Below are 17723 nucleotides of genomic sequence, written 5' to 3'. Positions count from 1 at the left end.
TTCCTGGACTAGTAAGTCTATTTCTTTCACCAGGTAGGGGAAGTTTTCTGTCATTATTTCTTCAAATAGGTTTTCAATACCTTGCTCTCTCTCATCTTCTGGCACCCCTATAATTCTGATGTTGGTACGCTTGAAGCTGTCCCAGAGGCTCCTTACACTATCTTCGTATTTTCGGATTCTTTTTTCATTTTGCTTTTTCAGTTGGGTGTTTTCTGCTTCTTCGTATTTCAAATCTTTGACTTGATTCTTGGGCTCCTCTGGTCTGCTGTTGGGAGTCTGTATAGTATTCTTTATTTCAGTCAGTGTATGCTTAATTTCTAGTTGGTTCTTTATCACAACATCGAGGGTTTCACTAGATTTCTTGAAGATCTCACTACATTTATCGGCGGTTTCACCAGTCTTCTTGAAGATCTCACTACATTTATCAGTGGTCTCACCAGTCTTTTCGAGGGCCTTATTAAGTTTATCAGCAGCTTCTAGACAGTTCTTTAAAGACCTTAAAAGTGTGGTTTTGAACTCTATATCCAGCAGTTTGCTTTCCTCCATTTCTGTCGTTTGTGTCCTGTTTCTTTGTCTTGGCATTTTTTATGCTTTGCTGTGTTGATAGAGTGCCTTTCTGTGCTAAGTGTCCCAATTACCTGAGGTAGACACTCTTGGTGCACTCCCTTGTGGGGCTTTGTGCACAGTCTTGTTGTAGTTAAGCCTTGATTGTTGTAGTTATCACTGGGAGGAATTGACCTCCAGGCCAATTGGCTGTGAGAATCAGCTGTATCTGCAGTGGGAGAACTTCTGTGCTGGAGACACCCCTCTGGGGCAAGACTTGCTTCAATGGGGCTTTGGTGCTCACTGAGTCTGCCTCCTGAGTGTGTCTTTTATGGTTCCCCGGAGCTGCAAACTGGATGGCCCAACCTCTGGGCCATCCTGGCTCCTGGATTTCTAGGGAGGTGCTAATCTAGCCTTTGCCTGAGGCTATCCAGCAAAAGCCTCCCTGCAGGGCTTGGGTGGGGTGGGTCCCATGGGATCAACAGGGCAGGGCTAGCAGTTATGGCTGCTCTCAGTCTTGCCCTCAGAGGCTCTGCTTCTCAGTGTCCCAGTAATCACTGCAAGCCCCTCGGAGAGAAAGCTGCCCTAGGGTTCTGACCAATGCCAGACAGTCCCACTTCTCCCATATGAGTCTGGGTCCCTAGAGACTCGCCCGGAACTGGAGCTCAGAGCCTGAGACTCCCTCCCGATTAATAACGACAACCACGCCCTCAGCCGCCAGCCGGCTCCGCATGCACTCCACACCTTAGTATTTTACTCCCATACTGCGCCTCCTCTGAGTCTCGGTATGCTTTTCTGTTTCCTTCTACTTGTAGAATTTCCACTCAGCCAGCCTTCCTGTGCTTCTGGATGATGTCTGTTCCATCTTTTAGTTGTATTTTTGAAGTGGTTGTGCGAGGCAGCAATCTCTTGTATTTACCTATGCCGCCATCTTGGTTTCTCGCCAGCACTTGTTTGTTGATTTATTAGTTATAGCCATTCTGACAGCTATGAGGTAAAATCTCTTTGTGGTTTTAATTTGCATTTCTCTGATGATTAGTGACCTTGAGCATCTTTTCATATGTCTACTGGCCATCTGTATATCCTCTTTAAAGAAGTGTCTATTCAAGTCCTTTGCCCATTTTTTAATTGGGTTGTTTGTTTTCTTGGTGTTGAGTTATATAAGTTCTTTATAAATTTTGGAAATTAACCCTTTATCAGGTGTGTCATTGATGAACATGTACTCCTATTCAGTGGGTTGTCTTTCATTTTGCTGATGGTTTCCTTTGCTGTGTAAAAGCATTTTAGTTTGATGTAGTCCCCTTTGTTTAATTTTTATTTTGTCTCCCTTGCCCCATGAAATATATTAAAAAATATCGCTTTGAGAAATGTCCAATATTTTGCTGCCTACGTTTTCTTCTAGGTTTTTTAAGGTTTTGTGAATTACATTTAAGTCTTTAAATCCCCTTTGAGTTTATTCTTGTGTATGGTGTAAGTTGGTGATCTAGTTTCTTTTTTCTGTTTTTCTTTTTCTTTTTCTTTTTTTGCATGTATCTGTTCAACTTTGCCAACACCACCTATTGAAAAGACTGTCTTTACCCCTTTGTTTGTTCTTGCTTCCTTTGTCAAAATTTTTTAATGTCTTTATTTCTTTCTTTATTTATGTTTTGTTAATCTTCACCTGAGGATATTTTTCCATTGACTTTTAGTGAAAGTAGAAGAAAAAGAAATACAGAGAGAAACATCAATGTAAGAGAAACACATCCATTGGTTGCCTCCTGCACAAGCTCCCACTAGGGCCTGGGCCAAGGAGAAGCCTGCAACCAAGATATGTGCCCTTGACCGAAATCAAATCCAGGAACCTTTGGTCCACAGGCCGACACTCTATCCACTGAGCCAAACCAGCTAGAGCTCCTTTTTCAAATATTAATTGACCATAAAGCTGTGGGTTTAGCTCTCTATTCTGTCCCATTGATTTACATGCCTTTTTTTATGACATTGTCATGCTGTTTTGATTACAATGGCCTTGTAGAATAGTTGGATGTCAGATAGCATGATTCCTCCAAACTTCTTCTTCTTAACTCAAGATTGCTGAGGCTATTCAGGGTCTTTTGTGGGTCCCTATATATTTTTGGAATACATGTCTTTTGGAAAGTTCTGTGAGCTATGCCATTGGTATTTTAATAGGAATTGCATTGAATTATTAGATTGCTTTGGGCAATGTGTGGATTTTATTATGGTAATTATTCTTATCCATGAACACAGAATATGCTTCCACTCATTTGTATCTTCCTCAATTTCTTTCTTTAGTAACCTATAATTTTCAGGGTACAGGTCTTTTACCTCTTTGGTTAGATTTATCCCTAGTTATCTTATTGTTTTTGTTGCAATTGTAAATGGTATTGTTTTCTTAGTTTCTCTTTCTGATAGTTCAACGTTGGTGTATAAAAATATCCCCAATTTCTGAATATTAATTTACTTTTCTTAACATCTGAATATTAATTTTGTATCCTGCTACTTTACTGAATTCATTTGTCAATTCCAGTTGTTTTTGGTAGAGTCTTTAGGGTTTTCTATATACAGTATCATGTTATCTGCAAACTGAGACCTGAGGGAAAGCAGACACTGACTGCAAAGATTTAGAGACTGATATTAGTTACATTGATTCACAAATTCAAAAATTCTAAGGGAATTTGGGGATCTCTTTGGATACAAAGTGGAAATAATATTAGAGGCCCAGTGCACAAAAATTTGTGTACTCAGGGGGGTCCCTCAGCCCAGCCTGTGCCCTCTCACAGTCTGGGACCTCTCGGGGGATGTCCACCTGCTGGCTCCACGGGGGATCGGGCCTAAGCTGGCAGTCAGACATCCATCTGGCAGCCCGGGATGTCCACTTGCCAGTGGGGAGCAGACCTAAACTGCATCCTTAGCACTGCTGAGGAGGGGGGAGAGGCTCCCGCCACCACTGCTGTGCTGGCATCTGGCAGCCTGGCTTGTGACTGAGCAGAGCACACCCTGTGGGAGCACACTGACCACCAGGGGGCAGGTCCTGCATTGAGCGTCTGCCCCCTAGTGGTCAGTGTGTGTCATAGTGACCAGTCATTCCCAGTTGTTCTGCTGTTGGGGTCAATTTGCATATTACCCTATTATTATATAGGATAGAGACCTGGTGAATGGGTAGGGCTCGGCTGCTTTGCCCTCAAGGGTGTACCAGATCAGGGTGGGGGTTCCAGCTTGGGTGCCTGGCCAGCCTGGGTGAGAGGCTGATGGCCGTTTTCAGGCTAGCCATGCCCCCCAGTGACCCAAACTCCCAGCCTCTCCTTTTTTCTTTTTTTTTCTGGTATTTATTTATCTTCTATAATTGAAACTTTGTAGCCTTGAGCAGAGCCAAGGGCCAACCAGGGCAGGTGGGAATCTTGGCTTCTTCCATCGCTGGCGGCAAACCAAGTCTCCTGCTCGCTCCAGCTCTGTGGCCACTGCCATCTTTGTGATGGAGTGGTGGAGTGATGGTTTATTTGCATATTACTCTTTTATTAGATAGGATTGCTTATTCCTTCCTAAAGGCCCCTCAACTATGAACTAATATAGTTAGCTTTTCTTCTCACACTAAGACCAAGAGAGTGATGGAAATGAGACACCACTGCCAAAATAGCAGATAAAAGATCAAAAGCCAGTGTTCAAAGAGACACTAAATGGAGTAAATGATAACTTAGGATTTGGATTAGAAGATGCGTTAGGAAGTACATGAAGAGCCTGAAAAGGAGACATGGAGAAAAATCCTATGTGGGAATCCAACAAAAATTCTTGTGAAGAGACAGCCTCTATCCAATAGAAAATCTCACTTGAGTCAAATTAAACAGGGGGGACAGGGGATGGGGGAAGGGTTGAATCAATTCAACAAAAAAGCCTAAGTCTACCAGACGTGAGGCCCTGAACCTAGGCAAAGTACCGAAAATTAGGTACAGCAGCATAGCAGCAGATTCGGAAATTACCGAAAAATCGGGACAGCAGTCTGGTAGGATTAACCTCTCCTGAAAGCTCCTGCGCTCTTCTTCCCTTTCAAACACCAACTTTGTTCCTTTGTACCTTCCTAGGCTGTAAAAGTTAGCGATGAAAAACCAAACCTTTCCGACAGAATTCATTCTTCTGGGACTAACAGACATCCCAGAAATTCAACTTGTCATCTTTATACTTCTCTTCCTGACCTACATATTTAGTATTATTGGAAACCTGACCATCATCACCCTCACACTACTGGACTCCCACCTACAGACTCCCATGTATTTCTTCCTCCGGAATTTCTCCTTTTTAGAAATTTCCTTCACAACCACTTTTACTCCTAGGCTACTGTTCAGCATCTCAACGGGGAAGAAGAGCATCAGCTTTGCTGGTTGCTTAACTCAGTATTTCTTTGCCATATTGTTCGGGGCCACAGAGTTTTACTTTCTGGCTGCCATGGCTTATGACCGCTATGTGGCCATATGTAAACCCCTGCATTACACAACCATCATGAGCAGCAGGGTTTGCACCCAGCTGGTTCTCTGCTCCTGGCTAGGTGGTTTCCTGATCATCATATCCCCAATCATCCTGACCAGTCAGCTGGATTTCTGTGCCTCCAACATACTCAATCACTATTATTGTGACTATGGACCCCTCATAGAGATATCGTGCTCAGACACAACACTCCTGGAGCTGGTGGACTTTATTTTAGCATTTGTGACCGTGGTGGTCACTCTGGTGCTGGTGAGTATCTCCTATACAAACATCATCTGGACCATCCTGAAGATCCCCTCTGCTCAGCAAAGGAAAAAGGCCTTTTCCACGTGCTCTTCCCACATGATTGTCATCTCCCTCTCTTATGGCAGCTGCATCTTCATGTACATAAAACCCTCAGCAAAAGAGGGAATTGCCTTCAATAAGGGAGTCGCTCTGCTCAATACCTCAGTAGCCCCTTTGTTGAACCCATTCATTTACACTCTAAGAAATAAACAAGTAAAACAAGCTTTCAAGGATATGAACAAAAAGATTAGGACTCCTTAATGAACATAAAGACCTCTGCTGGAGGCAAAAGCAAATAGCAATTAGCATAAAAGTGCAAAAGAGACATTAGAAAACCAGTGGACTATGATATTCAGCAGTGCCCAAGATCATGTCTTCCCCTCTCTCCAAGGAGCTGCGGCAGAATTACCAGATCTGATCCATGCCATCCACAAGGGCGATGAGGTCCAGGGGGTTCAAGGACACTACAAAGGTCAGTAAATCGGCAAGGTAGTGCAGGTGTACAGAAAGAAATATGTCACCTACATGGAGCGGGTGCAGCGTGAGAAGGCTAAGGGCACAACTGTCCAGGTGGGCATTCACCCCAGCAAGGTGGTTATCACCAGGCTAAAACTGGACAAAGTTCGGAAAAAAATTCTTGAACACAAAGCCAAATCTCGACAAGTTGGAAAAGAGAAAGGCAAATATAAGGAAGAACTTACTGAGAAAATGCAGGAATAAACGTAACCTGTTGTGCAACCACGGTTTAGCTGTAGGTTTTTAGCCTGGTGTGTATTCCTTTAAAATGGTTCAAGATGTCTCTGGAATATTTTGTTTCCTTCCTGGTTTGTTACTGATATGTGGCTCAGTATATCTATTGTTGCTGTTTGGATTAATTTTATGAATAAAAATTAGAAATGTTTCTTTTAAAAAAGATTTCTTTCTAGCAAATAGATTTTTGAACCAGACATTTTTAAAAGTTGCAAAAATGTGAAACAATACCACTCTTCTAGTTATTTTTTTGAGATTATAATTATGTTAAATAAAAATATATTGTTTGTGTTTTGAGATGTTTTTATTATCCTATGTAATAAAAGAGAAACATGGTAATTGGCATATGACCGCTACCCTTCCCATTGGCTAATCAGGGCGCTATGCAAATTAACTGCTTGAAACTAACATGAGGCTTGCTTGCTTCAGTGACGGAGGACTCCAACGTTCCCCGCCTGCCGCTGCAGGCCTCTGAGCTGGCAGTTTGAAACATAGTTATAAAAATAGAAGCTAAACAAAACCCCAGAAACCAGCTTTCAGCTAGCCAGGATCTCAGACCTGGAGTTGATACAGAGTTTCGATTGTAGAACCTAAACAAACCAGATACCTGCTTTCAGGAGCGGAGGCCTAAGAGCTGGAGCCTCAGAGCTAAAGCTGGCTCAGAATAAAAAAAAAGAAAGAAAAAAAGGAGCAGTTGGGAGCTTCAGTCCCAGCCTGAAAACAGCAATCAGCCCCTCACCCAGACTGGCCAAGCACCCCAGTGGGGACCCCCACCCTGATCCGGGACACGTTTCAGGGCAAACCAGCCAGCCCCCACCCATGCATCAGGCCTCTATTCTGTATAGTAAAAGGGTAATATGCCTCCCAGCAGCGGGATCAGCAGAGCCGCAAGGTCTCCCGGCACCGGGATCAGCATGACAGGGGGCAGCGCCCAAACCCCCTGATCGCCCTGTGGCTCTGTGTGTGACAGGGGGCGGGGCCACAACCTCCCTATCAGCCCTGCTCTGTGCCTGATAGGGGGGAGCTCTCCAACCTCCTGATCGTCCTGCAGCTCTGTGTGTGACAGGGTGTGGTGCCCCAACCCCCCCACCCCACGGCCCCTGCTCTGTGTGTGAAGGGGTAGAGCCATAACCTCCCCATCGGCCCTGCCCTGAGGGTGACAGTGGCAGCGCCCCAACCCCCTGATCGGCCCTGCTCTGAAGGTGATAGAGGGCGGCGCCCCAACCCCCTGATCCGCCCTGCTCTGTGCGTGACAGGGGGGAGCTCCCCAACCCCCTGATGGGCCCTGCTCTGTGCATGACAGGGGGGAGCTCCCCAACCCCCTGATGGGCCCTGCTCTGTGCATGACAGGGGGGAGCTCCCCAACCCCCTGATGGGCCCTGCTCTGTGCATGACAGGGGGGAGCTCCCCAACCCCCTGATGGGCCCTGCTCTATGCATGACAGGGGGGAGCACCCCAACCCCCTGGTTGGCCCTGCTCTGTGCGTGACAGGGGATGGCGCCACAACCCCCCATCGACCCTGCCTTGAGTGTGACAGGGGGCGGTGCCCCAACTCCCCAATCGGCCCTAACCTGAGCGTGACTGAGGGTGGCATCGCAACCTCCCAATCCGCCCTGCTCTGTTCATGACAGGGGGCGGTGCCCCAATTCCCCAATCGGCCCTGCTCTGAGCCCGACCAGGGGCTGCACCTAAGGATTAGGCCTGCCCTCTGCCACCCGGGAGCAGGCCTAAGCCAGCAGGTTGTTATCTCCCGAGGGGTCCCAGACTGCGAGAGGGCACAGGCCGGGCTGAGGGACCCGCTCCCCCAGTGCACAAATTTTTGTGCACCGGGCCTCTAGTAGTAATATAAAACAAATTAATATATAGATTTTTTAATTTCTCAGTTTTGATTTCTAATATGAAATAAAATAATACAGATATAACCCTTTAGTAGATAAATTTTTATAGGAAAAAGATGTAACTATATAACTTTGTTAGTCTATGTCCAAAGGAGGAACATCTGAATAAAATTAATGGTGGTGTCCACAAGACTGGTGGTCTTGGGCTTATTGATAAAGTTTAGCTTTACAAACCAGGCTCTTCACTTTATCAAAGTCTTTAGAAAGTTGTCCAAATATATTATCAGAAATACTAGACAATTTCCAGAATAAGCTAGTAATTACATCTTGCAATAAAGCTCTACTCTTGCAATAAAGGCCATCCTTTCTCAAGTTTGAGATAATTTTCCTTCTCATCCTTTTTGCTCTGAAAATTCTAAAAATCTCTTCTTTAGACACTTAATAAAGAAACTGTTTCTGCTGGTAGGGTTGATATTTCTGGCTCTAAATCTCCTCAAGTCATGAAATTGGAATGAAAACTACTGGTTTTCATCTGGTATCCCTAACAGAGTGAATATCCAATCTCTTCTTAAGGGAAGATTCAGAAGAGTAGGAATCTTGAGTTATGTTACCAAAACTTGTAGGGCTCCTTGAGGGTGTCTGAGCTGTAGGGGACATATTTTGTAGATGAACCTTGGGAGGCTGAGAGTGAAAGGACTACCTAAGGATGCCTTAGAAAACAGCATCCAAATATTTTAAGAATTTTTTAAAGCAAATTACCTAATTTATTAGAGGCAGCTGGCTTTTGTTATTGTTATTTTCCAGATAAGTCAAGTGGAGGCAAATTCAAGTAGATAGTCTCTGCAACTGATCCCCAAAGTCAGTTCTTTGCAAAGCACCCCCTGGTGCTTCTTTAGACCAGTGATTTCCCATCTTTTTCATCTGATGACACACATAAACTAATTATGAAAATCCTGCAGCATACCAAAATATATATATTTGCCCATCTGACAAAAGGAAAATAGATATACTTTTGATTCATTAATACCAGACAGCTATTGTTGTATTGTCTGCTGTCATCGTTTTTATGTGATAGCCTAAGAGAAAATAGGCCAATGTCCCTGACTAAATAGTCACATGTTGCATATTTAAAAAACTGTGGCACACTGGTTGAAAATCACTGCTTTAGAACAAAAGCTAAAGAACAAGCAAAGGCTCCTGACTCCTGTTTCTGCATGGCTTTTAATTAAATACCTTAAAGATTTGGGCATGGAAGCTGGATGGAAACATACACACGCTGCCTTGGCCCAGCCCTGTCCTCTGCCTTGGATCTGAGCAATACTGTGAATGTGCCCTTCATCAACTGCCTAGAAGCCCAGCAATCATTCCACAAATATATTTGCCTTCCTACATTGTTCTCAGTGCTCAAGTTATTATGGGGCCATTTTCCTTCTCTTCAAAGTGCTGGCTGCAGAAGAAAAAAAAAAGAATTGGTTTTTTAGAGGGTAGGTAAAATCGGGAGGACATAGAAACCTATATATCATAAGGTGTCTACATTTTATTTGAAGTGGTAAAATCTTGATTCTAAGTGGACTGGGAAAAGTTAAGCATATGTATAGTAATTTCAACATAAATAACTTCAAATATTTGATATAATCAAAATCACAATAAATAAATAAATAAATGAGTTTAAATGGAATACTAAAAAAAATCAAATAACCCAAAAGTAGGCATGAAAAGGGAAATAGAGGAACTGAGTTAGAGGAAATAAACATCCTATCTAATAAAAGAGAAACATGGTAATTGTCGTACGACTGCTACCCTTCCTTAGCTAATCAGCGAGATATGCAAATTAACTGCCAACCAAGATGGCGGAAGGCAGCCAGGCAGCTTGAAACTAACATGGGGCTTGCTTGCTTCAGTGACGGAGGAAACCAACGTTCCCCACCTGCTTTGCCGGCCTCTGAGCCTGCAGTTTAAAAAGCATTGTAACGAATATAGAAGCTAAACAAAACCCCAGAAACCTGCTTTCAGCGAGCCCGGAATCTCAGAGCTGGAGTTGATACAGAGTTTTGATTATAGAACCGAAACAAACCAGATACCTGCTTTCAGGAGCGGAGGCCTAAGAGCTGGAGCCTCAGAGCTAAAGCTGGCCCAGAATTAAAAAAGAAAAAGAAAAAAAGGAGCAGTTGGGAGCTTCAGTCCCAGCCTGAAAACAGCCCTCAGTCCCTCACCCAGACTAGCCAGGCACCCCAGTGGGGACCCCCACCCTGAAGGGTGTGCGACCAGCTGCAAACAGCCATCATCCCCTCATCCAGGCTGGCCAGGCACCCCAGTGGGGACCCCCACCCTGATCCAGGACACCCTTCAGGGCAAACCAGCCGGTCCCCACCCGTGCACCAGGCCTCTATTCTATATAGTAAAAGGGTAATATGCCTCCCAGCAGCGGGATCAGCAGAGCCGCGAGGTCTCCCGGCACTGGGATCAGCGTGACAGGGGGCAGCGCCCAAACCCCCTGATCACCCTGCGGCTCTGTGTGTGACAGGGGGCGGGGCCACAACCTCTCTATTGGCCCTGCTCTGTTCCTGACAGGGGAAGGTGCCCCAACCCCCTGATCGGCCCTGCTCTGTGCCTGATAAGGGGCAGCACCCCAACCCCCTGATCGCGCTGCGGCTCTCTGTGTGACAGGGTGCAGTGCCCCAACTCCCCACCCCCCACCCCACGGGCCCTGCTCTGTGATGGGGTAGATCCATAACCTCCCCATCAGCCCTGCCCTGGGTGTGACAGTGGCGGTGCCCCAACCCCCTGATCCGCCCTGCTCTGTGTGTGACATGGGGCGGTGCCCCAACTCCCCTATCGGCCCTACTCTGTGAGTGACAGGGGGGAGCTCCTCAACCCCCTGATGGGCCCTGCTCTTTGCGTGACAGGGGGAGCTCCCCAACCCCCTGATCGGCCTGCTGTGTGCGTGACAGGGTACGGACCCCCAACCCCCCTGATGGGCCCTGCTCTGTGCTTGACAGGGGGTGGCGCTGCAACCTGCCCATTGACCCTGCCTTGAGTGTGACGGGGGCGGTGCCCTAACCCCCCAATCGGTCCTACCCTGAGCGTGACTGAGGGTGGCATCGCAACCTCCCAATCTGCCCTGCTCTGTGCATGACAGGGGGCGGCGCCCCAACTCCCCAATCAGCCCTGCTCTGAGCCTGACCAGGGGATGCACCTAGGGTTTAGGCCTGCCCTCTGCCAGCAGGGATCAGGCCTAAGTCAGCAGGTCGTTATCTCCCGAGGGGTCCCAGACTGCGAAAGGGCACAGACCCGGCTGAGGGACCCCCTCTCCCACCCGAGTGCACAAATTTTTGTGCACCGGGCCTCTAGTAATATATAATAAATGATGGACATAAATCCAAACATATCAATAATTATACTGAGGCAGGATAGTAAGCTAGGAATATTCCTCGGCAAGTGGAACTGGGCAACTGAGACAGAGAGCTGAACAAACTGGCCCATCAATTACAGCAGATACAGAGGGTCACTTCCCTAGAGATAACATCTAGGCCTCAGGTGTGTTTCAGCTTCAGGCCCAGAAAAGCAGCAAAACCAGGTAGGTGGAGCCAGGACCACTGCAATGACCAATAGTGCTGACCAATCAGTGGAGACCACAACCCTGACAGGGCACACCTGGAAAAACCAATGAGTATTGTATTGAGATCTCCCCAAAGCCCTCCCCTAAACTCCCAGCCTTCAAAGACCCCCATCCTGAGCTCTTCTCCCTTTCCGGACCACGCCCGCACCTTCCCCTTCCCCTTTTCCTTCCCCCACAGGTGTGCATTCATAAATGCTAAGGGCACCCATGAGATTTGCACCGGGGAGCAATGGGTAGCGGCAACTCAGCCCAGGCTAACCCCTGAACCTCTCTGCCTTCTCAGTGAGCCAAAGCAGCCCTGCCTAGGCTCATTTCTTCCCTACAACATTTCTAGAGAGCCAGACATTTCTAGCGAAGCACAAGACCTTATCTTCCCTAACCAAGGACACTGGAGAGTAAATGGTTTACACCGCTCCTCCCTACCCAGAGAATACATAGCTTAAATCATCCTGGTCAGAGATATAGATAAGAAATCGAATTAATGCCATTTGTGCCAGCTGAACCGGATGAAGTCTGGGGAATAACTAACAACAACGAGAGTCAAAGAAATCCAAGATAGAGGCAAAGCTAACCAGAAAATGACCTGGTCGCTCTATGCCTCATTTTTGTACATATTAATGAACACCCCTGGGAAGCTGATGAATATTCTGCTAAAACTCGCCATGAGACCTTTCCTAAGATTCCTGCTCCAAAGGACAGATAAAAAGCCTCAAGACAAAAGACCCAGGTGTTCTCTCTGGAGCACAGTCATGATGCCTTTTCTTTCTCAGGTGTGAACCTTCTCCTAACTCTAAGGGTCCCCATGAGACTTGCAATCAGGGGAGCATCAAGCAACAGCAGCTCATCCGGGCTTACCCCCTGAACCTGCCTCCAGTGCCCCTTTTCTCTGACTTTTTAATGAGCGAGCAGCAGCCCTGCCTTGTCTCACTCCTGTCACTGTGACTTTTACTTCTCAGTGAGCTAACAGGCGCCCCGCCTTAGCTCACTTTTGCCAGGGTGCTTCTCTGCATCTAGAAGGGTTCAGGAATCTGGAGAAGGGGCTGTGCGTAAATTAATAAAAAGACTAGACGTGTACATTTGGAATACATGGGGGAGCCAGAGGAGACTTAGCTATAGTATCCAAGTTCTCTCTAAATCTCTGGGCCCAGGGCTTTTTATTCACACATTTTGGCCTATAGCAAAGCAGATATACATATCAAAGGTAAGTTTGGTAAACAGAAGCATTGTCAAGTTAGGGGAACTGCCCTCAGCTGTCTGGTAGCAGGCAATCATATGTACATTTTCAGGTTTGGGGAAATGCTTTCAGCTATTTCAGCAGGCCATGATATATATCTTCAGCCCTGCTGAAGCCTCAAGGTGCCATCAACCTTTTGATGAAACTTCTTGCATTTATGACATGATGGAATTAGCCTCCAGCACACTTCTTTCCTATAATATTTCTAGAGAGCCAAAGCAGCCCTGCCAGGGCTCTCTCCTGTTGCTTCTTCTATCTCAAGCCCTTCCTTTGTTTCAGTATCCCCAGGTTTAATAAATGTACTCTCAAAGTCACCTGGACTCATGAAATCTTTCCACGTACTACAGGCCAATACGAGGCAGATCGCTCTGGGCCTGGTCCCTTCCCAGTGAGTGACAAGAAGACCTTCTAAATGTGCATGCATTTAACAACACAGTTACAAAATATATAAGTAAATTATAGAAATGTAGGCCTGAAACCTATATAATTGTATTAACCAATGTCACTGCAACAATTTTAATAAAAAAGAAAAAATTGCATATAAGTAAAAACTTGAATAACGGAAAGAAGAAACAGAAAATCCACAATTACAATTGATGACTTTAATGTATCTCTCTCAATAACAAATATAATTAGTAGTCAGAAAATAAGCAAGGATATAGAACTGAACAACATCATCAGCCAGCTGGATATAACTGACATTTATAGAACACTCCCCCTAAAAACAGAAGAACACACAGTCTTTTCATATGCGTATGGAATATTTAACAAAATAAGCCATACCCTAGATTATAAGACAAACCTTAGCAGATTTAAAAGAATTGAAATAATATAAAATATATTTAGCCCTACCTGGTTTGGCTCAGTGGATAGAGCGTCGACCTGTGGACTGCAGGGTTCCAGCTTTGATTCCAGTCAAGGGCACATGCCTGGGTTGTGGGCTCAATCCCCAGTAGGCGGCATGCAGGAGGCAGCCAATCAATTATTCTCTCTCATCATTGATGTTTCTATCTCTCTTCCTATCCCTTCCTCTCTGAAATCAATAAAAATATATTTTTTAAAAAATAAATAAAGTATGTTTATAATGGAATTAAACTTGAAATTAATAACAGAAATATGACCAAAATTTTTCAAGCAGTTGGAAATTAAACAACACACTTCTCTGTAATTCATGGGCCAAAAAGAAAATCTCAAGGGAGATTAGAAAGCATATTGAACTGATTGAAATGGCAACACAATATATTACAAATTGTGATGCAGTTATAGAAGTGCTTATAGGAAAATTTATAGCATTAAATGCTTACATTGGAAAAGATGGAAAGTCTCAAATAAATACTGTAAGCTTCCACATTCAGGGGGAAAAAAAAGCTAATTAAACCCAAAGCAAGCAAAAGGAAGGAAATAATAAAAATAAGAACAGAAATCAATGAAATTAAAAACACAATATGTAAATCAATAAAACCAAAAGCTTGGTTTTTTAAGAAGACAAATAATATTGATAAGCATCTATCAAGACCAACAAAAGAAAGTGAGAAGACACAAAATTCCATTATCAGGATTAAGAGGGAATATCATTGCAAACCCTATAGACATTAAAAGGGCAATAACAAAATACTACACACAGGCATGTTATAGATGTTGACACAAGGAATAATTGGTCCTTTATTAAGATGGCAACACCTAAAGCCTTTCTGGCTTCAACTTTAACAGAATATATATAAGTAATTAGAAGAATCAATGTGAACTCTCAGGGGCTCAAATTATTCTGCTTGTGTCCATGGACTCTTGTCCATACAGATTTTGGAACCAAAACCCATTCTTTAGTTATTCCTTGAAGGATACATATACTAGTATGTATATCAGATGTTCGGAATAGTTATAATCTGATGATGCGTAGGAGAATTCTCTGGAACTTCAAACGAAGAGGAAGCAAGTAAGAAACAATAAAATGGTAGATACAGAGTCTTTCTGCAGTTTATCTTTAATTTAATATTTTATATTTCTACCCCAGTTGAATTCATATTCTGATTATAAACCTGTCAGCAATGAAGATGTGGACGTAGGAACACTAACAGATTTCTCCAGCAAGGGAAAGACAGTTTTCTTGATCAAAAAAGTACATGGGGGACATCTGCAATAGTCTCAACAACAAAACATTTAAATAAAAGTAAAAAAGAAAGGTACAGTGAAGGGTGTTTTGGAAGACACTTCTGGTCCTTCAAATCCTTGTGGGTAATCCTGCTCTAATTATCATAATGGCTCTCTTTCCTCATCAAGGCCATAATATTTATAAATGGAACTTTAAAAGGCTGTGAATTCAACTAACAGTGTAATTCAGTTCCCAGAATTAACTGCTGGGTTTGGCTTTCAACAATTTCTATTTTGTGGCTCTAAAATGTAAAAGATTATTTTAGCATAGCCTCAGAAAAATCTGCATTCGATTCTGTTTTAGATGAGAATTTTTAATATAATGCAGTTGTGTGTGTTTGGGTTTTTCCGTCACCTTAAGATACCTAATGGGGTAAGACAAAACCATTCTGCCCAAACATCATGGATTTCCTCCTCCTTCTAAATTGCTCTACAGCAACCCAGCCGCGTAGCTCAGAGGTTGAGCACCGGCCTATAAACCAGGAGGTCACAGTTCAATGCGGGTCAGGGCACATGCAGCTCTATCCCCAGTGCCGGTGTGCAGGAGGCAGCCAATCAATGATTCTCTCTCATCATTGATGTTTCTATCTCTCCCTCCCCTTTCTGCTCTGAAATCAATAAAAATATATTTTAAAATAAATAACTTGCTCTCTAGCAGTAGCTTCTCATCTCTCAGATCTTTGCCTGCGCGTGGTGTAGCTGCCGCCACCGGGCGGCCCCGCGCTGCCCTCCTCCCGCTGGTGCGCCCGCTGTTCCCCAGCGCCCGACAGCCGCCTCAGGAACTGTCATAACGACGCCGCTTAGGGTGCCCGCAGCCGAGGGGTCACCGACCTCCTGCGGGGGAGGGCCACCTGCTCCTGCATCTCAGCCAGAGCCTCCCCTGACCGGATGCCACCGCCTCCCCGAAAGCTGCAGCCTCCTCAGCTCCAATGGTCTTCTCTCTGCATCGCCATCCTCCTCGCCTTCCCAGTCTCCTCCCAAGGACCCCCTTGCATTTCCCCTGGCTCCCCCCCAGTTTCTTCTTTCTCCCTCATCTCCACCTTCCTTCCTGCCCTTCGCCGGGGTCCTCAGAGCCCCTGGCCAGCCGGTGCCTCCCTCCCCAACTCCAGGAGGCAGCTGAGAGGGATTGGGGGGGTGGGGGTGGGGGCGGGGAGGGGGAGAGACAGATCTTGGACTCGTGAGGAGGGACCTCCCTGCCTTGTGCAGTCAACCCTCCTGGAAACTATGAAGATCTCACTCTGCCCCCGCCCCCCGCCCCACCCCACCCCCACCCCCAGTTTTCAAACCAGGATTTGCCCAGAGGCACATGCATTTGCCCCCTCTTTTGAATACAGACATTCCCCCACCTCGTCTTCCGCCCAGGACTCTTTCCCCAGTTATTCTCAGGCACCGGTCTCCTGTCCAGAATTCCACTCAATCGTGTATTTCCTTCTCCTCTCAGAGCTGGTGGAACCCGGGACAGCTGCTCCCTCTGCCCTCCGCCCATGAGGAGGGAGAGATGGGCTGCCGTGGGGCACGTATAACAATGTAAATTATTAGGCATTTTTGGTTGGATTTCTTTTGTAATAAACTACTTTTGTAACACAAAAAATAAAATTAAAAAAGAGGACTGGGGTAGCAGCAAAGAGTGAGTTATTTTTAGGCTTTCTCAGAGGAAACAAAAGGAAGGGATAAAAGAAAAGAGGAGGGAAAGAAGAAGGGAGAGAGGAAAGTCACTGGTATCTAATAATTATTTAAAGATTCTGAAAGAGGTGACTTTCCTGACAAGGGAAGAGCTTCCAGGGGCTTCTGCTCTGCTTCCCTGAAGCTACAGGGACGCAGCAGCAGGTAAAGGAGGAACGGATTCGAGGAGAAGTGTTCCTCTGCTTTAGCCTAATGTCTGATGCTTCTACCTGCCCAGGCTGCGCCTTTCTGGAAAGGGCCTGAGGTGCACAATGGCCACTCAGAGCATCATGGCCGAGTCCTTCCACCAAGGCCTCGCAGACACCAATGAGCTTCAGGCGGCAGCTTTCCTGCTCCTGCTGCTTGATGCCTCCCGATTGTCTCTGGACACCTGGTCACCATCACCTTGACGTCCCTGGAAAACCCTCCTGCAGACGCCTATGCATTTCTTCCTCCGAAATCTGTCCTGCTTAGAAATTAGGTTCCAGACTGTCATCGTACCCAAGGTGCTGCTCAACATTGCCACGGGGACCAAGAGCCTCTGCTTTGCTGGCTGCATGGCCCAGGACTTTTCCACATCTTCCTGGAGGTCACGGAGTTCTTTTCCCTTGTGACTGGTGGAAGGGCATGTAATAGGAACAGAACCACAGTTGTTTAGTGGTTACTCACCTTACTAACTATAGATAAGAGGTTTTCTTTCAGACCCTGGGAAACTGGAGGATATGTGGCAAGAAGTAAAACAGGGCTGAGAAAGACAAGACCCCTTGGAGCCCGGATGGATCCATTACTCAGCAAAGAAAATACTTTTTGAGAGCAGACCAAGGACAGGACATGCTTCGACTTGATCTACGCCTGGACCCTGACCCCCCCGCCCCCCCAGGAGTTTTCCTCAGGAATGCTGAACATTCGCTGGTCCAAGGAACGGGCTGAGCTGTTTTTAACCTCATAGAAGATTAGCCAACTTGTTATCAGACTTCAAGATCCTGGAAGAACACATACTGACCACACACCATACAGTCTTTAGCCTGGCCCCCTGCCCCTTGCACTCAGCCCTTCTTCCTTATCCCAATGTAACCAGCCGGCTAGTAGGAGACGTCAGAGCAGAATTTTCAGGACGACCTCCATAGTTACCTCTCCGTACTGCCGGCATTATTGGAATAAACATTCATGC

At 45.6% G+C, this 17723-nt stretch overlaps 1 protein-coding gene across 1 annotated transcript in view; it reads left to right on the top strand.

The window, feature by feature from the left end:
• Positions 1-4632: 4632 nt before the first annotated feature.
• LOC308513905 (olfactory receptor 10P1-like) overlaps positions 4633-17723 on the top strand; it is a gene marked incomplete at both ends in the record, with an annotated part of 39676 nt that continues 26585 nt past the window's right edge. The window contains one exon of the mRNA XM_081083975.1: positions 4633-5544. Within this exon, the coding sequence (XP_080940101.1) occupies positions 4633-5544 (912 nt within the window). The remainder of the gene's footprint in view (positions 5545-17723) is intronic.

The sequence above is a fragment of the Myotis nattereri genome (genome assembly GCF_964212035.1).
Source record: "Myotis nattereri genome assembly, chromosome: 2".
Taxonomy (NCBI): domain Eukaryota; kingdom Metazoa; phylum Chordata; class Mammalia; order Chiroptera; family Vespertilionidae; genus Myotis; species Myotis nattereri.
This window is presented reverse-complemented; position numbering and strand designations above follow the sequence as displayed.